This window comes from Elaeis guineensis, chromosome 5, assembly GCF_000442705.2.
Source record: "Elaeis guineensis isolate ETL-2024a chromosome 5, EG11, whole genome shotgun sequence".
In the NCBI taxonomy this organism is placed as follows: Eukaryota; Viridiplantae; Streptophyta; class Magnoliopsida; order Arecales; family Arecaceae; genus Elaeis; species Elaeis guineensis.
The window spans coordinates 123306110-123328518 of NC_025997.2; the positions used below are offsets into that span (position 1 = coordinate 123306110).

Genomic DNA, 22409 nt, shown 5'->3' on the forward strand with positions numbered 1-22409 from the left:
GCTCTCTCTCTTTCTCACTCTCTTGAAAGCCCTATCGGACGATGCGGGGCTCGGAAGCCCTATGACGGCGGTAACCGACCACCACCGGCCTCCGATGGCTCCCACCTCCTTCCCTCTCCTCTCTTTCTCACTTTCTTTTTCCTTCCATACCGCCGGTGTACCGAATTTATCAGCCGAATCGTACCGGTTCCTCGTCGGTCCGGTACGATACGGAGTATACCGGCCGGTTCGGCATGGTATGGCAAACGCTGTCTCGAACCATCCAGTTCGGGACGGTTCTGAAAACCTTGCTTGAAAGGGTTGGAGGCGATGTTGGAATAGTTGAGGTTGCTGAGGATGCTTGTCCTTCTGAGATGGTTGGGACATGCTGGTTTTAAAGGGTGTTGACGTTTCCAACATGAAACTCTCCCAATCGAATACTTCAACTCTACACCTTAGAAAGCGCAAATTATTTGTTCTTGTTGCTGTTTCTCAATTTTTGTTGTCGATCATATCACGTCGTTCAGCGTCCAATAGGATTGAAGTTGCATGACTTGCTCTATTTCAAGCTTCAATCCTTTAGGATATCGTACTATAGTTTGCTCTTCAAGCTCCTTAATGTCCCACATCATGAGAAGTTGCTCAAATTCTATTATGTAATCTTCTACGATCATGTTGCATTGTTAAAGATTGTAAATTTAAGAAATTTATTCTGACAATAATCTTCAAGTAGGAACTTACATTTGAGTTCGCAGTGCATCTTGTCCCACATTCCAATCTTGCTATGTCCTTCATGCTCACATTGTTGCTTTAGATTTTTTGACCAAATTGATGCATATTCTTGGAGCTTGATGGCAATAACTTCACATGTCAATCGTCAGAAACTTTGTTAAGTTCGAAAACTTGTTCAACAATGTGAATCCAACCAACAAACTCATCAAGTTGCAAGCGTTCTTCAAATTCAGGGATGTCTATTTGGATGCCAAGGCCACGATGGTTGCAATGTGGTCTTCATTTGCATTGACAATGGTTATCTTCTTCGCTAGATGAAGATGCTCTTCTATTGTAGAAAGGATTGAAATCTTCCATGTCTTTGTTGGAACACTCGCTTTCATCTTCAAAGGGTGCTCTATCAGAGTAGTGATTGGAATCTTGAGAATGATAGCATTCACGCCACTCTTGCATTGTCAAAGCCACTGATTTTCTTCTTGAAGTTGTTCAAACTGGCAGCACAATTCATCTAATTCTGTCTCACAAATCTTGCTCATGTTCAACACACTCTTTGATGTTGTGATGACTAGGCAACATCTTGAAATTATGCTCTAATATTGATGCCGGGGAGGTATTGAACTTGAGTTGAAAACTCGGAGGATGGATGTCGACACAACCAATCATGGCAAGGTAGAAACCCCACTATCGCATGCACAACATAGGGGTGGACTATAGTTGGAAAAGGAGTGGGGGTGGATCACTCTCTCTTCCAAGGCTGAAAACACCACCTTAGCTGGTCACTCCAAGGGTACAACTCTCACACACTCGCTCACAAACCTTAGGAATCCACCAAAAGGGAGGAAAGAGAGTAAAGAGAACTAGGAAAGAATAATTCCCACAATAGAACTCTCAATAATCAATAACTCAAAAGATCTTGAGGATGATTACAAGAGAAGGCCCACTAGGGGTATTTATAAGTAATATAAGGGGACTCTTGTCTCCAACTTTCCAATGTGAGATTCCAAGTTCCATTCTAACTCGAAAAATCATAACTACTAACTTTCCTCGTAACATCAAAAGTTTTCAAAAAGAATGTTCACAAAAATCAAAACTCCCTAGAATTTACTAACATCAAACTTTTCTAACCGAGATAGGTAATAACCAATCATCAAAAACTAGTTGTGTCCCATGAACTACATGTACGGGACCCGCGAACCGTGCGGCCAGGACTCATGACCTGGCACTTGGACATCATTCCATCAAACTGCTAACGTGATCATGTATCTAATAGCGGTATAAAACCACCTACATCATCACACAGAATGCAATCCTGTTTGACCAAGGACTGTATCATACATAATCTTGCATGGAAAGACACATTGGAATTTGCTAGGAGAATGCTTAAGAAGCGAAGTAACAATAAAATTGCAGCCACAAGAATGAGCAAGTGGCTTGTTGCGTAATTCACAAATTGGATATATTAAAATCAATATGGATGACGCCTTCAAAGATAGAAGATCTACCGTTGGAGTAGGAGACCTTATCAAGGATGCAAGCAGGAACATCAATTAAAATGGTCTAAGAAGAGGTTGAATGTTGAAGTTGGCCTTCCACAGCATGATAATGGATAAACAATCAGCACCTAACCACCGAAAAGAGTCTAATATGATGTCAAAAGGAGGGAAGATGAAAGGTGCAATGAGAGAAAGATGCAAAATATAGTGGGTACGCAAGAAAAGAGTAGATGCAAAGAGAGTAGATGGGTGAAGCAAGGTAGGAAGAACAAGGTAGAATATACAAAAAGGTAGGCAGGGACAACCTAGAAAGGAATTTAAGTTCTAGAAAGGATTTAAGTTATCAACATACCACTGAAATAAAACAAGAAAAGATTTTAGACCTACAAAGTGCACCAACTTAAATCAATGCATCGTCATACAATAGCATTTTTGGATGTCAAAAAATTGCAAAATGATGCACATATAAATGCATCTATTTAGATGTCTACCACCTAGTATTTTTATTATTATATAATTCTTGAGCAGGTGCCATACATCACATGTTTCTTCCATCTTTCCTTTTTGCTTCTTCTTCAATTTACCTCTGGGAAAGGCCAATAGATAGGGATGCCTTGACCTAGTGTGGCAAGACCCATTCTCCTTGAAGTGTGATGTTGGAGAAAGGTCCTCTCCTAGGCTCTTTAGAGACCAGTGGTAATCGCATGCTTCTTCCGTGTTAGTTGGGTCGACAGATTGTAGAGGTCCACATATGCATTATGTGGAAAGCCTTCATTCAAAGCATAGAGGGTGTTTCACTTGTATTTGACACTTAGATGCTGCTAGCAATTCACATTTTTGTAAATGGATGGATGCATATTCTAAACTCCACTCCTCTTCGCACAAGAAAGAACCCATCCACCTCTCTAGCCCTAACAAAGTTTTAAAAGCCCTTGTGTCGAGAAATGGGTACAAGTACTGTGCCAACTTCAGCATTGTACCATATCTCAACTACTGAGATGTACCATATGATAATGTGCTAGTATAGGGCATGATACCAAAACTTAAAACATTTGTCCTAATACACGGGATGAAGAAACTAAGATCTTTGATGCAAAAAACAAAGAACAATGAAGCAAGAGCAAGGTTTGCCAAATCAGTACCGGAGGTCGTGCCAACTGGCTATTAGTTCGATATGTACCAAAATGTACTATATTGACCCAAGGCATACTAAAACCAAGGGTGGGGGGGAAGGGAGGAAGAGGGGGAGAGGGATAAGGTAAGGGAGGGAGAGGGGAGGGGGAGAGATAGAGGGAGGAATGGAGGGACAAGTTTACCTCCGATGTCATTGACGTCATCATAGGCAGCATGCTTTGAGAGAAAGAAAGAGACACATGGTGGCCCATGATTGTCATTGTTGACGACGGCAGCAGTGATGACACCATAACTCTAGTGTGGGAAATCACCAGAGGGTTGAGGACTTGCAACTCGCGATAGGCAAGGAGGATTGGGAGAGAGGGGAGAGGGGAGGATCAGGATAGAGGGAGAGAAGGGAGAGGCAAGAAGGATGGGAGGAGAGGAGAGTCGTAACTCACTTAAAAAGGATTGAATCTAGTTTGGTCCGAAACAGCCTAAAATGGTTTGAAATTGGGTGGAACCAAATAGTTTAGGCTGATTTTGACCTAAGACCAAATCAGCTGGCTAGCCTAATATAGTATACCTCAAACCCCCCAATTCGAGACGATTCAGCGGACCCTAAGCAAGATCTTATGATGTCCAAGCCCAACATTTCTAATTATTGGCATTTGGATGCATGAATCAAAATCCAATGTTAAATTGGAAGTATTTTGGCTAACACATTAACAAACTTAAGTTTATATTGCAAAGCAGAACCCCCTTCTGCCATATTACATTTAAAAAGCTTAAACCATTAGAAAGTCATGAACCTAAACTAACAAGTGGCCCGAATGTAATTAAAATTAATGGATACATAGTTTCTTTTGGCAAATGTAGATGTTATGAGCAAAATTTTCCTTATTTATCTAGTTATCTTACACAACATGGTGCAACCATTGGCATGGAAATAGACAACAATCGGAATCAATGGCATTTGCAGCCCAGAGGATTCTTCCTTTCACTGCTCTTAGCTAATGAAATAACTTCTAAAAAATCAGGAAGTCAGAGTTCTTCACAGCCAGAATTTAAATTTTGTGTAATCATTCTTTGTTATTGTCTATCCATATTTCAAATTTCCTTATTTATCTAATTATCTTAGACAACACGGTGCAACCACTGGCATGGAACTAGACAACAATGGGAATCAATGGCATTTCCAACCCAGAGGATTCTTCCTTTCACTGCTCTTAGCTAATGAAATAACTTCTAAAAAATCAGGAATTCAGAGTTCTTCGCAGACAGAATTGAAATTTTATGTAATCATTCTTCATTATTGTCTATCCATATTTCAAATTTTTAAAGACAAACCTACAGGAGAAAAAATTGCACTTACAGTTTTAAAAGTGTGGAAATGTTGCCGTAAGAAGCTGGGATTGAGCTGCCACTGAAGTTATTATGATCGAGCTGACTGCAAATAATTAAAAAAAAAAAATGTTATATGTTAAGTCAGCACATATAAGCATCCAGTATGTCTGTCTCCATATGTGTGTGTATGTGCACATGCAGGGGAAGGTGGGGTGACACACAGCAGGTGGTGGGAAGGAGTCATCTGAACTCTCAAGGATCCATCAAATGGCATTGGAGTAGCAATCACTTTTCAACAACCAACATAAAAGTCCGAACATCGAGCAATCCAAATAGTTGCATCAAAAGACTAAAGCTCTCCAGAATCCAAAATAGCTTTTGTATTTTGTATGAAGAAACTTAATTCATTAAAAAGAACCACAAAATAGATCCAAGGAGATGTTAAGGAATAAGGAATGAAAATAAGTGTTTAGATTTAGCTTATTTAATTTTTCATCAATTTATGACAAGAATACATGTGGCTCGTGTGCAGGGTTATATGTTAAAGAGAGTACTAGAAGTGGTCAGAAACTTCCAAGGAGTGATAAGATTGAGTAGTGAAGGACCTGAAGGTGACACAAGGAGGTTCCTGAGGTGATGAAGGGGTTGAGGTGTAGAATACATAGGAATAGGATAAGTATATACCTTTAATATAGAGCTGCTTACAGTTAGCATCAGCTTGGTAAGACAGGGAAAATAGTTGAGAATATTCTCATGCATAGAGCATGAGGTTCCTATTGATATCTAAATGCTTGCACAGGATTTGATAACTGGAATATAATAAAGAAAAAAGGGTGAGAATTTTAGAGTGCTCTGATTTCTGGAAAAAACCTAAATCATAGGTTTTATTCTTGCTCAGCATATAAAAGTGTAAGCCAGATCCAAAGGCAATGTGTTCAGTAGGAAGCAAGAAGGAATAGAGGATGAACATGAGTGAAAGATTATCCTTTCCAAATAGCACAAAACAGCAACCAAGGTGGGAGACCATCTAAAAGTATGTGGAGAATTCAACGTGAAAATCCCAGAATTGCATAAATTTAGTTAAGCTGGCTAGTCTCAAAAATAATTCCAATAACAATAAATAAATTTTCCAAAAAAGGTTCAAACACCAAGTTCCCAGAATTTTGACACATAAAGTTTGGCATCAGGTGCTTATGCTTTAAACTGAGCTTCCATTCATATAATTTGGAATTTAATAATTTCATATTAAGTCTGTGACAAACTAAATCAAGAGCAAAAGGTCTTGCTGACTGGTTAAGTTGCCTACACCAAATATCCAAATCGTGCTTCTTGGAGAAATTTTGGCAAAATCGGTTGTGCCTTTAACTTCATTGGGTTATTATTTTTTGTAAAATGTCAGAACCTAATAATTTTAAAGAAAACTTAGTATATGCAAAGATAGTGGCTAATCTTCTTCTAGCACAACAACACTTCTAGTGTGTTTCAGAGAGTCTTTAATACCTTAAGGGAATGGCCTAAATGCTACTTGTGATATAATAATCTAATTTGGGTCTGTTCTTATATTTATCCTCGAGGGTTATGTTGTTCAAGTAGTTGCATTGATTGTGCCTATCTTTTGTTCTTTCGTTTTTTATGTTAGTTATTTTCTTTTGGGGGCAATTCAATTAAGTTTCTATTTTCGGTTTACATTTTTTTTTTCTTCCAGATGTCTGCCAAACCAAAATTCTAATATGTAAGGTCAGGTTATTGGATTTGGAGGTAAAGCTAGATGCTTCTCTTTGTAAAGCACACACTTCCATTCCCTAATAAAATTATGGCACTGGCATTTTAACTTCCCCATAAAGCAAGGCAGGTTTGAATTCTTGTGGCAACCCCCATGTTGTTCACATATCAATACAATACAAGATATTGTATGCCTCCCGCATCTACTCATTCTTTACCGAACTAGTCATAACCCCTTGTCAATAGGGGTTAATATACAGATTGTGATATGAGTTGAGGAATTATGGTGTAATTGAGATTTCATACCTTAGAAGCAAGACAACTATATTAAAGAATCATGGTGGAACAACACAACCATAGCCATCAAGCCTGGTCCTAAGTCCTAACTATTTGGCATCCATAGTGGGAGAAATTTTAAAAAAAAAAAAAAACAGATGAACAAGTAACAAAGAAGGAAAAAGGAATAGGTGACCAATTAGGTAAAGAAATTTGAAAAAAAAAAATGAACAAAGATAAAAACAGAAAATTCTTCACCTTTTAGCATAATAAAGATAAAGTCAAGAAAAGATTCTGAAGAAGAAAATTTAAGAAACTTGATAATATACCATATAAATGCTAACTAAAAAATTGAGAAAAAAATATATAATTGAAGGAAAAGCATACAATATAAAATGTCATATCATTTGAACATTTTCATAACTGATATGTTGATTGGCCAAAAACCCAAAAGGTCGTATGCAACAACCTAAAAAGAGGTCATAGACCAAAAAATTATTATCAACAGATACAAAATATCTTTTATTGGAGTGGGAAGACTCATATCAGTGAAACATTACCTAAATTAGATGTGATACAAATATGTTAGTGAAAATTAAGTGTGTACTGTAGAAACTGAATGTGGCAGAATCATCATGTTTCTGAAAAAGTAAATTATAAAATGTTAAACATCTGCTCAAAAAATAAACTTTTTGTGCAATTCAAATTTTGAATAGAAGTTCCTATGAAAAAAGGACTGATAACTCATTGCTTATAAATATAGGAACAATATGTAACAGCACATATAAACAAAGATTAGCTTGTCAACTGAAGCAGCATTTTTCCCTAAATGAATTCAAGGACATACAGAATTTTCAGACTTGGCAGCTCTGCAAATTCTGAAGGAAGATATCCAGATAAGTTGTTGTTGTCCACCAGGCTGCAAAAGTTCACAAAAAGAAACAATAATAAAGATACACATAAATTTAACAGCATGGCCCACCAAAGAGAAGGAAATTAAACAGCAACATACTCACAGGTGAAAGAGAATAGGTAGTTGGGACAACTCATGTGGAATTTGTCCACTTAATGAGTTATTGTTCATGTGGCTGCAGGTAAATGGAAAGAAAAAAAAACCAGGTAGCTTAGAAAAATAAGGGCTTCTTCACAACTAAGAGCAAGAATGTGAATCAAAACCAACTTACAGATGCTTTACACGGCTTAAGTTTCCAAAAGATTTAGGTATCGGCCCTGATATTTGGTTCTCATCAATTTGTAATCTGTCTAGATTTGAAAGGTAGCCAATCTCTTCAGGTAAAGAACCAGATAGTTGGTTACCATTCAGAAGCCTGCAAGTACAGCACATCACGCAACTTATCAGCAAATGAGTAGTTCATCTAGGAAAAATTAAATATTATTTCCAAGATGTCGTTTGAATATGTAGAAATAACTTGCATGAAGACCTTGCAACAGATAGTTAACCTGTGCTATCAAGCAACTAAATAGAAGGAAGAACAATGACGATAGAAGTAGTTGCACGCCAATAGTCTATCTGCACTATCTGCAGCATAACCAAACTGAACCACGACAATGCAAAATACTAAAATCAACAAGTAATTATCTAAACATACTCAGTATGTATGTTTGTAATTTGCTAGTCTTTGCCAGTATATTACGTGACTAAGTAGTTTCTGACTTGAATCAGGTAACCTTCTGCCAAAGATCATAATGTAGGCCATCATTCCACAACAGTAGGAACTCAATGTTATATAACAAAGGAACAAGCTTTTCACAGAAAAGCTTCATCCTGCTGTGTCCACATGTGTACAGTACAAAGGATAATTTCAAGTTTGCATTAATCCTCCCTTTTGTGAAATCTTCACACTTGATTTATCAGTATATCTCTTACATGGATGGATTCACATATTTACCTATTATGACTATAACATGTTGGACTACATTGAAGTAGAAAAAAACCAAGAAATCATCAGAATTCACTAGCCAATGACAGTGATGAAGGAGTCCACATTAGCAGTATGGCCCCAGCCAATTATCCACTCGGAATCACAAAATACTTCCTGTCATGGGCAATCATAGGTTTAAAACTCAAGAATAGTTAGTTCACCTTTGCTCCCAATTTGATATACAATTCAACAGCGCCTCACCAAGAAATGCTAAATGAGCCTTCTGTCTATCAGTTCACCATTTGTCCTTTTGCAAGAGTTCTGGGCTGAAGTCTCTGCTTTCATCTTCATCCTTGATGTCCTTTGTTTTTGACCCTAGTTTCAAGTTTCAACTTTTTCTAATTATATGAGACCTAAGGGGTCTTACAGAGGGATTTGGCATATTTATGAGACTCTTTGGCATGTGGCTACAGAGATGGACGCATATACCTGTATAAGTTAATGTATGTTGAGAGCTATTCGACATTCGAATGACATACTGCAAATCCTTAAATTGCCCGTGGGTGGGGGGCTGTTAAATCATTGGAAACTGAGAAAAGCATATTTGTGGACTTTTTCAATAATCAAACACAAGAAATACAATCTGATAAAAACAGTACGATCCAGCTCATTGACACACCTCTCAGCATATTCTCTAGGGAGAAGTTCCTGGTTTGATCATGGAAGGTGGCATTGCCACCATATTTCTCAAAAAGTAACAAAAAAAGTCACCAAAAAAATACAATTTTAAGAAAATAAAATTGTCAAGAGAGGACAATCCGTAACTTCCCTCCATTTGGACAAACTCAACACATGTACCTATGGTTTGTTTAAATTCTGAATCTATATTCTGTGACGTAATTTAAAGGACTTCATATCACACAATTTGTGAGATTAGACTAGTTTTAAATCAGTTACGTATTCCTAGATTATATAATGAAATGTACTTCATTGTCTCATCAAGTTAGATGAGGCAACCTGTCATGATTTTCCTTTTTATTAACATGATGCAATGTTTCTGTTAAACCCAAGGTATATTGTGCCGATACCAGGACCCATACCGGTTGCCCAGTGGCATCATATTGTGCCATTCTGTGCCGGGCGTATATTGACATAGCAGAGTCGGCGACAAGGAGAGGGAGAAGGAGAGAGAGGAAGAGAGGGGGGGTGGAGGGAGAGGAGAGGGAGCAAGGGAAGGAGAGAGAGGGAGGGGGGGGGAGGGTCTGAGGAGGGCCGGAGAGTACAAGTAACATAGCATGCCTGACAACAAATGTATAATGATAGCTTATTATGAAAGGCTACAGAAGGAAGAAGCTAAACATTTGGCTGATGTGAAGCACTGTAGGACTAGTCAGTAACTAAAGCATTCAAACGATATTGAAAAGATCACAAACATTCAATACATCTCCAGAAACCATGAGTCATGAGAGTAAAACTTACAGAAGTTTAAGAGATGTAATGTTGCCTATCTCCCTTGGAATACTTCCACTTATTTTGTTCCACATAAAACCTCTTCAACAGGAGAAAAAAGAAGATTAAACCAGAACCTTAGGCCCCTTTCTTTTTTGCAAGAGAAAGGGTAAAACAAGGATTACCAATGCAGAGAATTTAGGGAAGATACTTTCAATAAAACATAGAAATAACAGTATTAATAACTGTACAACATCAGAGGAATGATCTAGATTAGTTGATAAATCCAAAATATGCAATGGCTTACAATATTGTCAGATGCGATAGAAGACCAAGTTCAGGTGCTAAAGTTCCTGAGAGGTTCAACTTCAGAAGCTGCCTGCATTGTCAGAGAAATTCAATACCAGTATAAACTATAAACTACAAAAGCCAACATCAATAAGATGGCAGCTTCTTATATTTTACATAAAATAATAGTAATTAAAGCAGCTTACATGTTACTGCATCAATATTAAAATACTGCATAGGCATTAGAACATTAATGTTTAATTAGCCTAAAAGTCATTAAAACAAGTCTAAGGATTTGAGAACAGGAAAAAGCACCTAGGAAGCACAGATATGGCAAAATGGCTGTCGTACCAGTGTCGGATACGTATCCGTATCGTACCGTACCCCATATTCGTATAGCAAAATGTCTACTATATTTTTAAAAATTTGTCGTATCTCCATATCCATATCATACCGTATCCGTGTCCCGTATCATATATGTGCTTCCTAGAAAAGCACAGTTTGATGGATAATAGAACATTCCTTGGGATGTGTGAATATGGTGAAACTATGTGATCTTAGTCATGTGTATCTACAATATGCTGCTAGCACTTTTAAGTAACATGATATGCAATTTAGAAATGAATTAATTAATTCAAACATTTTTTAAATCCCTAAAAGAAAAGGAAAGAGGTGGGGGTGGGGACCTAAGCTCATATGTCAGAAGAACAAGAACAACAACAACAAGAAAAAACATTGGAAAGTACTAATAAAATTACCTAATATGATATCTATGCTTGCTTTCTGGTTCCTTGTCACAGGAATGATTCACAATATTTCAACAGTGCATTATGAGTTATGACCTCTTCAGAGGATGTATTAACCATCCAGATTAGTTAAACATGCTATGAAATGTTTAGGAGAGGGAAAGTAACTTTCGTTATTAGAGACCTCTAAAGGTCTAAAAAAAACCGGGGCAATGATTATGTTTCTTACCAACAAATATCATCCAAGTCAGGTTTAAAAAATGTAGTAACGCTTCTATAAGATACTTGAGAATTGTTTGATAAGTCCAGAATGATTAAAAATTCTTTAACAAAAACAAAGTCAAAACTCAAAAATGTCTTGATCATTTATTCCACAATGCTGAGCTATAAATGCATGAAACACCTATGACTCTTCTGTCCTATTGAAAAGTTATAACTCTCTACTGAGAGTAACATCAACTAAGCATTGTCATAGAAGCAAACACATTAATAGGAGCACTAATGGATCATAAGACAGTAAACTTTACAAAACTGTTGGTCCCTTTTTGCATTGCAACATTAGTTCTTTAGTTCGCTTAATGGAATGGGTTGTATTCTCCGTCCCATTTTCTCAAAAAAGAGTCTTGCTCTGCATGAAACTACTTAGATCTGTTTATGTTTAACAAAGAGACATCAGGCTAAAACAGGGCATTAACAAGAAAGCTACATGTGTGCAGCAAATTGTATTGAGTAGAATGAGGAGAGGGGAATTTCAAAGCCTTCAAGATAATAGAACCAAATAATATATGCTAAGTAGTAACCAGCAATCAATTTTCTAAGTATCTCCAGAAAATATAGGATGAATATTTTAAAGAGTCAAGCCTTCATACAATTCTTGTACATGCAGGTACCCATCATTTGGCATAGAGACACAAACTAGCCCTGTCCAATTTGATGTACACGGATCTCCATTGCTCCAATCAGCAAGATTGTTCAAGGGGTCAGTCAGACTGTTCTTAATAGCGCTTAATGCATGCACTGCATATTAAGATAAAATGAGTATTACCATTTCATAAGCATACTTATTTTGAGAAACGTATCTTAAGAAACTTCACAACAATAAATGTTGAGAAATGAGAAAATTTCTTTTTTATGATACACAATTTTTCCATTAAATTTCTACCTCTAGAATTCATTCAATGTAACCAAATGAACACATCAAGATAAAATGATTATTATCATTTCATAAGCATCCTTCTTTTGAGAAAACATACCTTAAGTAATTTCATATCAATAAATGGTGAGAAATGAGAAAATTTCTTTTTTTAATGATGGCCATTTTTGTTAGTACCTCTCAAATTCATCACAATTTAACCAAATGAATGTAAGTGGAAGCACAAAGAAATATATTCCCATGGTCCTTGTTCTAAGTGTTTGCTTAAACATCCAACTTTGTTTTGTAAAGACTTTTAAGTTACTTTCATGACCAACACATATATCATGCCAAAGTTCATCATACACGAGATTGAACTTCTTAGCCTGCATTTATTATTTGATTTTGCTTTTCTCATATATAAAAATTGAAGAATCAAAAAATAATAATAATATATAATATGTGACATAGTATAGTATCATCACTTTGAAATTAGAACTGCTATATAGAATGGCAAATATACAGCTGTTATATAGAATGGCTGAAGCAGCAATAGCACAACTGTTGCAAAATAAAAACCTTTAAAATAATTAGCTGAGCAGGTGGAACAAAAAGTTCTGGCAAACATGGTATACTGTCAACTGTCAAGTACTACAGTGACTTGCAATAGGAAAAGGATGTTGTGAAAGTAAGACCCTAAAAGGTGTCTTACTCCATAGGTAGCCCTAAACGGGAATTTTGCTACATGAGAACCTATAAAGCCAATGCCAAATAGTTGGGACAAGGCTTTATGGTTATGGCTGTGCCCTTGAGTCTATCAATTTCTTCCAAGTCTACTCTTAATTTTCCTAAGTTTTATAAATGATCTATCATAATGGTAGATTTTAGTAAATTACTAGGAATAACTTGCCCTTTTATCCCTACTGAATCACCAGAAAGATCCTTCCTCAGTCTCTCTTCATGAAAATCCCCTAAGAAAGATCTCTGACACCCCATTCTCTGTCTCAGAAAACTGCAGAAGAATAGATCTTGCATATCAGGCCTCACCATCACTAGAAATTTGAGCATTCAAGAATCTTAGTGCATGAGATATGCTGGGTCCATTTGATAATTAGCAATTATTTGACTGGTGTTATTTAGATCTTAAATGATAAAAAATTCAACAAAGTAACATAGAGAAAACCATTGAGTTGAAACATCGAAAAGGACCTAGAAAGAGAGAGAGGGACCCCCCCTTCTATTCCACCTTCATACACATGCAAACTAAGAATGAGGTTTTATTAGATCCATGGTCTCAAATCCCGGTGGGACATCTGCGAGACATTGGGACGGGGTACCCATCCTAAGCATCAGGACAAGACCATCACATCATTATCCTACTACCCCAATTGGCATATCTTGCGACATCCCCTATCCCAAGTGTCAGAATAAGGTGGGATAGTGGTGTATCATGTTCCATGGGCAAACTAGGACAATCACCTTGATTAAATCCCCATCCACCTCTTTCTCTCTCATTATATATGAGTCTCTCATACACATGTTTATGCTATTCCTAGTGGCACCCACCCCTCTCTCAACCTCTTCTGCCATATTTTTTTCCTTATTAGCCCCATCTTTACTAAATGCTTATCTCACTTACATTCTCATAATAAATCTGACTAAACTCATACCATTAACCCATAACATTTTTTATACGTAAAGACTTTTCAGCAAAAAATTTCATTACCTATATATATTTTTTATAGATTAAAAAAAAAAGAGTATTTTGTCTTCTTTAAACACTTACGAGTTCTGACTGTTTAATTGCCCACCAGATTTCTTAAGATGGGCAATCCTAAAACATGATTTTTTTTGACAAGATTTTTTAAAAAAGAGAAACCTGTTTTTTCATGAAACTCATTTTTTTGGTTCTATGGCTTGGTTTCTATAAAACAGGTTTCATGAAAGCAATGAACCAAGCATTCTAATTAAAACCACTCAGTTCAGGTTTTGTATACATTTGTTTCAATAAAAACTCATAACCAAACAGCCCCTTAGTGTGAATGTATATTCATGTGCATGGTATTCCGTACCAGTACAAATCAGCCGAAACACCCCATATCGTACCTGCAGGGAACCGGTCTGATTCAAGCCAGATTTTCGAAAAATGGTCCGAACCAGACCGAACTTGTCGGTTCGGTATGGTATCGGCCTGAACCGCCCGATACCAGGTAGTTCGGTCCAGTTCAGCCCTTCTTTTTTTTTCTTTTTTTTTGTGCTGTTAGGTGGGATTTTTTTGATTTTTTTATATCCGGTACGATACGGTATGGTATGGTACCATACCGTAACATTCGGCAACCATCACGAATTTCGGTACCGAGTCCGCAAACCTTGTTCATGTGTGTCCATGCACGCCGCTTGTCTCCAACAAATCATGTTTGGGACAAACTAAGTAACTTCAACAACATTTAAAATGTGTAACTAGAGTTCCAAGGACCAATAATCTCCCAAACAAGCCAAAGAAAAAAATAAACTGAGAGACAGAATTATACATTTGCATTTGGTTGAAGAAAAAGAAGGAAAAAAACAAAACAAAACAAAACTTGCAACCCAAACAAACAGAACCACATTCCTCTTAAAATGTTCCATGAATATGTTGAAATATGAAATTAATGAAACAACAAATTCTGAGCATAAATAAAATATCCATTTCTAATAATAATATCAAATGCCGTTAGGGCGTGTGGAAGAAAAGCTACTCTCTTTATCTGAACATACACCAAAAGTACATAAAATGAAATTTGAATCCATAAACAAACAAATGCATCTTCATCAGCAAGGGTAAAATGGCAAGGGTGATTTAATATTGAATTATAAGCACTCATTAGCACAGCATAGCAGATTGCATAAGATTTAATTTATGGGCAGTCTACCACACCTTCTGATGGATCGGTACTCTTTGCCACAGCAACATGCAAAAAGTAAGGAAACAGTATGCCCAGAATGGCCCCACATAATATAAATTGAACTCCAGACATCCTGATAGAAATATCAGCAACTCTCTAAACCTGAAGTGGCAAGCCAATTTAGATGAGAAACCATCTCCCTCCAGAAAAAATCATTGTGGCTCATGAAAAAAAATCAAGATTAGACTGATGTAAAGTATAAATATTAACTACTAGAATAAGTTGGATATAGAAGATTCCTTTACATTTAAAAAATTTCAAGTCATTGAAGGAAATGATTTTTGCCAAATTTATATAACTGATAAGCTGTAACACACTATGCAGTTTGAAAGATGATATGTATCAAAATTTAGAAATACGTCATCAACAACAACAATCCAAACTCAGGCTGACTGGGGTTAGCTTGATTAGGTTGCTGAGCCAATAACTAACCATTTTTAAGTTAGTTAAACAGGATATAGTGCAAAAGATGACCACTGAAATCTATTTGGTTGGTTGTTGGCATGAAGGACCCAATTGCCACCTATTACAGACCATGTCTGGATAGGTTCATGTCCATAAGATCAGGTCACATTCAACAACCGAATCAAAGCAGGAGTCATCAAAGATCACATATAATGATCACCAATACAATGAGTAGGAACCAGTTCTGCACTCTCATATTGTGCTACTTCAAGAATCTTTAGTAGAGCAAACATGAAGCATTCCATAACTGCAACATCCAAAATATATGGAAGAGCATTATATGCATCATAGAATTAAACATAATGCAATAAAGATAATAGAGGAAATATAAAATGTACATGCTACTTATATATAGCCTCAGAGCTTTGCCATAATTTAGGCGATTTGAAGGGAAAAAAAAAAACTATAGATACAGAACTCAGTCCTTAAAATGAACAATAAAGTAGTAAGCAGGTTATTCATGGATCCAATTAAATAACTAACCATTCCGATCATAACCAGATTCGCTGAGTTGGTTTGTGAAGTTTGTAAGATATTGTTAGAGCAAGAGGGATAAGCAGCTTCTTGGGGATGCCGATTTTTTAGATGAGCTGCTTATCCACTTACAATATATCAAGTCTTGACAGCATTGCTCATCAAACAAGCAAGCAGAACAAACTTTTAGGACAACCATACTGTGATAAAGTTTTTGTGTGGAAACGTGCTGAATATTGGTTCAGCACTGTAATTTACATTAGTTTAACACATATCATTCACCTGACTTAAGTTGCCATACTTGCCAAATCCTAATTGGGACTGTTGGGCAGATGCTTCTTCGCTAAAGCAATGAGATAGGCACTTGGAAATGGATTACACGTAACATGCTAATCAGCAAATTGGTAATTATATTAGCTATGGGAAGAAGCAGTGCATGAATTGGAAAACAAATATTTGGACCATTACATTATTCTTCTAGCAACTTCAGCAAAAAGTGACACTCATGAATAGAGTAAACCTTCGCCAAAGATTCCAATTTTTATGGTAGAGAACTACTCATACTTTTACAACACAAAAATAATCAAAACATGAATAGAGGAAAATAATCTAAAAACTCTCATGATCCTAAAAGTATGAGTCCTTAGAAATCAATAAATTCATAATACTACTACTTATTGCACTGAGCCCTTCTCTATGCAGAGAGGCTTAGTTTGGTATATGGAGGTTCAATTTAGATGAATCCATGGTCTACCATACCGCCCGATACGGGATGTATCGTTCCATACCATGAGAAAATCGGTACGAAACTCAACATCAAGTTAGTACAAGCCCTGTACCAAGGCATACCGTGGTGTATTGATTTACGTACCAATCCATACCGAAGTGTACTAGCCCATATCGAGGTGTACCAAGAGAAAAATTGAAAAAAATAGTTAGAGAGCTATTTCAGTACTAGATGACTACCATACCATGACGTACTGGTAAGGTACTGATATAGTCAAGATTGGGGGCATCCAGGCCGTCCCGTCCCGTCCCATCTCGTTCCTATGAGAAAACGGGATCAGGACGAGCTCGGGACTCTGAAACCCATTCTTGCAGGGAGCGAAAAAGAAAGAGGAAAGCAGGAAATGAAAGAAAGATGGATTAAAGGGAAAAATGAAAGGAAAAAAGAAGAAAAATAAAAAAAAAGAGGAAGAAAAAAGAAAAAGAAAGAAAAAGGAAAGGAAAGAAAAGAATGTAGAGAAAAAGATAGAAAAGAAGGAAGGAAAAAAAGAAAGAAAAAGGAAAGAAGAAGGGAGAAAGATGCAAGATATCCACTGGGATGCATGACCGAGACTGCTATCGGGATGGAATGGGACTTAAAACCTTGGATACAGTACCTAGTACCGAGATTGTAGATCTCGGATGAAACCATCCAAATTGCCCTTGAACCAGGCAAAACGAAGGCGAAACAAGCAGTTTAACGGCAAATCAAGGTTGCTTTGCCTTGAACTAACCCCAAACCACTCCCAAACTGAGTGATATGCCTGCGTACCACTTGTCTTTAAGTCACTAACAGAAGATAAATTGATGCATCAAAAGAAATAAGGTGTATGCTTTGAGGAAGTGGACATAATAAATTTTTACTTCATGTCATTCTATATAATTTTGAGAGATTAAGGATTGATAAAAAAAAAAAATTAATCAGTAAGGTAGTGGCTGGTACATGGTTGTTGATGATAGTAGTTATCATTTGAATGATTTTGGACTTGATATGTTACTATAGTTAAATAAAATTATAAATATACTTTCCTTTTATTTATTTTAACACGTATCTTTCTAATGTATCTTATGTTGCAAGTTATGACATGTTATGCAATGTGCATGCATATTAATGACTTCGGGATGTAGAGAAAAACTTGATTAGGGCCCTTAACTCGATATTCCCGCCTTATTTCTTACAAAAACATACATTTAGACAAGACAAGATAGAAAACTCAAAATCAAAGTTGGGAGACTGAAAAAAAGGCCATATTACCGGACCTGCGAGACCTTTTGTACCTTGATTTCATGGGCTGCTCTCACAGAGTGGTGTGACCGCCCACTTCTACCCAAAAAAAAAAGGCCATACTACGGGTGTTTGAGGCATATCTATGTGCATGCATGGATATCTTCTGTCAGCATGATCCTTGATATGGCGTGTATCATACATACCCTTGATGGGTATTTCAGACCTTTGTCCAGATACTAAGATTTCTTGCTTGAACCAGCCCTCAAAATCAAGAAAATCACTGTCCCAATTGCTCTCACAAGCACCCAGAAAATAAATTTAAAAAAAAAAAATCTTAACACTGTCTTCGCTGCAAAAATTTCTTGCTCCAGCCAGCCCCCTGAAATCAACAAAATAACATCTCGATTGCTCCAACGAGCTCTCAGGAATCAAGAAAATCTCAATCCGGATGCTAGGGTATCTTGCTCCAAGAAACGCCCATCGATGAAAAAAATCTTAACACCGACCAATACCCAAGATTTCTCGCTCCAACGAACTCACAGAAATCAACAAAACCAAGAAACTGTTTATAAAGAACAAAATAACAGAAATCAAATGATACAACACTCTAACTCACCATAATCCCTGACGTCAAGAAACTCCTCAAACCAAATGCTTGAAAACCTGCAACACTTTCAAGCACAATCATGATCCAAAACTCCCGACGTTCTGATTTCCTGATCCATGGAGCGACAGAAGTCCAACCAAACCCCAAAAATCGAATCCCCGAAACCCGTTACTGTTCGCAAGAACAGAGAATTCTGCCCGTAATCCCCGAGGAAAAGACAAAAGAACCTTTATCCGGGGAGACCGGAAACCCAGGAAGAAGAACAAACAAGTAGTGAGAGAACCACCACCACGGCGAAAGAAGGCGCTCTCTGACCGATTAAAAAATAGAAGGGGAGGGAAGACGAGGAGGAAGCCGGAAAGAGACATCGGGAGCGTGACGCGAACGTAGTAGCGGCACGATTGTAATTAATTAATAAGAGACGGACGGGGACCGCAAGGCGGAAAACGATGGGCAGAGAAGGGGAGATGACGTTGAAGTAACTTTGAATAGCATCCGCCGTAAATATTCAGCCCATTTAAAATTAAATAATATAAAATAAAATTAATAATTAATAATATTAAATAAAATAAAAATATCAAATGTACGAAAAATAGTACAATAAAAATTTCAAAAATACTAAATATAAATTTAAAAAAAACTAAACCCCATAAGAACATCGTGGTGTCCGATATTTAATATACCTGGATGCCTGTCAGAAATTAAGCATATTCCATTTCTATCTTTGACTATATGTGTTCTGAGCTGGAAAAGAAACCAACTCCAATTTGCAGTCATCTCCTCATCTATAATTACATATGCTAATGGAAATATCTCATTCTCTGCATCAATTCCTGTTGCAATTAACATCTTACCTTTAAACTTTCTATACAAATGCGTGCCATCAATGCTGATTACAGGATGGCAGTGCTAAAACCTTAGATAGATGGTTTGAAAGCTCAGAAAATATAATTTAAAATTCGGACATTGGAATTCACAGTTCGAAAAAAAATTTCATGAAACAACTGTACCGAAATTTGCATGTTGAAGTGCAGCCATATAATAGGGTAATTTAGCATAAAACGGCTCCCATTCTCCATAAATATCAACCAATGCATTCTGCTTTTCCACACTATGCTTTCCTGTACGACACTGTATATTGAAATTGATCATTAACGGTTGTCACAATAGCTTCAACTTTAACATTGGGATCTTTCTCAACAATATGTCGGACTAGTGTGCCAATCATCCTTCCACTGACATATTTGTGGTCTCGACTCAACCCCGTAAACAAACAAGTGTAAAGATCCTCATATTTTATGATTTGAAAATATCCATGTTTTTTCAACAATACAGCACGAAGTCTCCATTTACAATTTTGAACATTATCTGATGATGCGCATCATACGGACCATAATTTCAAATGCGACTGAACTACATTGTATGTCCGATGCTTCATAACGTGATAAAGATCAACAACTCTCTTTACATAATCTTTACTCTCAAACATTAGACTTTTAAAAAATTCAGTCATCGAGGAGTCTTAAAACTGATAGTCAGAGTTCAATCTTCGACCAGCACTAATACAACTACCATCATCTAAATTTATATCATTAAAAAATTATGAGGGTTCGTGCAAACGAGGTTGAGATTCTCCCACATTAATATTAGTCTGAACATTTTCATCATCATTCTCATTTTCACCATCATCATCATTACTGCTACTGTCCTCATCCATCCAATAGTCTTCATCTCCACTTTTATCTGAATCAAAGTCTAGATTATCAAAAACGCCGGAGAAAAGGGAGAAGAGGAAGAGAGGATTTTTTTTTTTTAGATTTTATGCTTCAAAAATGCCAAAGAAATTGGCGTTTTGCATTTTCCTCTATTTTTTTTTCTTTTTTTCCTTTCTTATGTTTTTTTTTAATTTTTTAATTTTCTTTAGTTATTTTTACATGATTTTTTAATAAATAAAATTAATTTAAAATAGACATAGTAATTTGAAATGATAATTTTTTATTTGAATTAAAGTCAATTTTTTTAAAAAATTTATAATTATAATTTTTATTTTTTTACCATTTTTATTTGAATTATAATTAAAATTTTTATTTTTTTAAATTTAAAATTATAATTTTAAATTTTGAATTAGAATTAGAATTAGAATTTCTATTTTTTTTTCAATTCAATTGTTTTCCCTTTTTTCTTTTTTTATGATATTTTCTATTTTTTTACAATATTTTTTTTTCTTTTTTTAGATATTTTTAAAAAATAATTTAAAATGAAGAAAGTAATTTGAAATGATTTTTTTTTATTTAAATTAAAGTTAATTTTTTTAAAATTTTAATTTACAATTTTTATTTTTTTTCACATTTTTTTGCTTTTTCACTTTTTTATGGTATTTTTTTCTTTTATTTTTCTTGAATTCAAATTAAATTTTTAATTTTTTTATAATTTAAAATTATAATTTTTATTTTTTTCTATTTTTATTATTTTTTTCTATTTTTATAAAATTTTTTTAGGTATATTTTTTATTTGTTTGAAATATTTTTTAAATAAATTAATTTGAAATGGGAAAAGTAATTTGAAATGATCTCTTTTATTTTAATTAAAATTAAAAATTTTATTTTTTTCAAATTTAAAATTATAATTTTTATTTTTTCCCATTTTTTTAAATTTTTGACTTTTTATGGCACTTTTAATTTTTTAATTTTTTATTTTTTGAACATTTTTTTAAAATTAATTTGAAATGGAAAAAGTAATTTAAAATAATATTTTTTATTTGAATTAAAATTAAAATTTTTATTTTTTAAATTCAAAATTATAATTTTTATTTTTTTTTCATTTCTTTCTCATTTTTTCTTTTTTTATAGTATTTTTTATTTCTTAAATTTTTTAAGATTTTTTTAGATATTTTTTGAAAAAAATTAATTTTAAATGGAGAAAATAATTTAAAATTATTTTTTTATTTGAATTAAAATTTGAATTTTTATTTTTTAAAATTCATTCAAAATTATAATTTTTATTTTTTTCTCATTTTTTCTAATTTTTTTTCTTTTATGATATATTTTTAAAAAAATTAATTTGAAAAGGCTATTGTAATTTGAAATGATGATTTTTATTTGAATTAAAATTAAAATTTTTATTTTCTTAAAATTTAGAATTATAATTTTTATTTCTTTTCAATTCTTTTTTATGGTATTTTTAATTTTTTTTTAATAATTTTTTTCAGATATTTTTTTAAAAAAATAATTTGAAATGGTGATACTAATTTGAAATGATAATTTTTATTTTTATCAAAATTAAAATTTTTATTTTTTATAAATTTAAAATTTTTATTTTTATTTTTATTTTTTATCTTTTTTTTGAGAAAAAAATTAAAATCGTCAAATAATATGATATTTTTAAAAATACCATTTGGAATGATGTTTTTAAAAACACCATTTCAAATGGTGTTTTTAAAAACATCATATTATTTGGTGTTTTTTATTTTTTTTTATTTTTGACGTCATCTACGTAGAAAATGGGGGTGACGTGGCGATGATAAAACACCATTCAAAATGACGTTTTATCATTTTTGCATCAATCTGATAAATAAGTTAAAAACTAAATTATTTATGTAAATAATTTTTTTTATATTAATTACGAAAAAAGCTCCTAACAAACCGATGTTGCCTTTGCAACAAAAAAAAAATAAAAATTAATTTCAAACTTGTAACGTGATTATTGAACAAAATTTTGGAATACAAAATTTTCTTTTAAATATTATAGGTTAACAGGACATCAAAT

General features: G+C 34.7%; 1 protein-coding gene across 3 annotated transcripts in view; it reads right to left on the reverse strand.

The window, feature by feature from the left end:
• LOC105046018 (probable LRR receptor-like serine/threonine-protein kinase At1g06840) overlaps window positions 1-19016 on the reverse strand; it is a 53953-nt gene extending 34937 nt beyond the window's left edge. The window contains exons 1-10 of one of the 3 annotated variants that reach the window (XM_073258397.1): window positions 18654-19010; window positions 18088-18572; window positions 15078-15207; window positions 11898-12045; window positions 10302-10373; window positions 10025-10096; window positions 7847-7990; window positions 7679-7750; window positions 7510-7581; window positions 4693-4767 (exon numbers count right to left, since the gene is read on the reverse strand). In XM_073258397.1, the coding sequence (XP_073114498.1) occupies window positions 4693-4767; window positions 7510-7581; window positions 7679-7750; window positions 7847-7990; window positions 10025-10096; window positions 10302-10373; window positions 11898-12045; window positions 15078-15177 (755 nt within the window). In that variant the 5' untranslated portion in view covers window positions 15178-15207; window positions 18088-18572; window positions 18654-19010. Of the gene's footprint in view, window positions 1-4692; window positions 4768-7509; window positions 7582-7678; window positions 7751-7846; window positions 7991-10024; window positions 10097-10301; window positions 10374-11897; window positions 12046-15077; window positions 15208-18087; window positions 18573-18653 lie in introns of all 3 variants that reach the window. The other 2 variants (XM_010924494.4, XM_029264740.2) reach the window with 2 other exon arrangements.
• Window positions 19017-22409: the final 3393 nt, after the last annotated feature.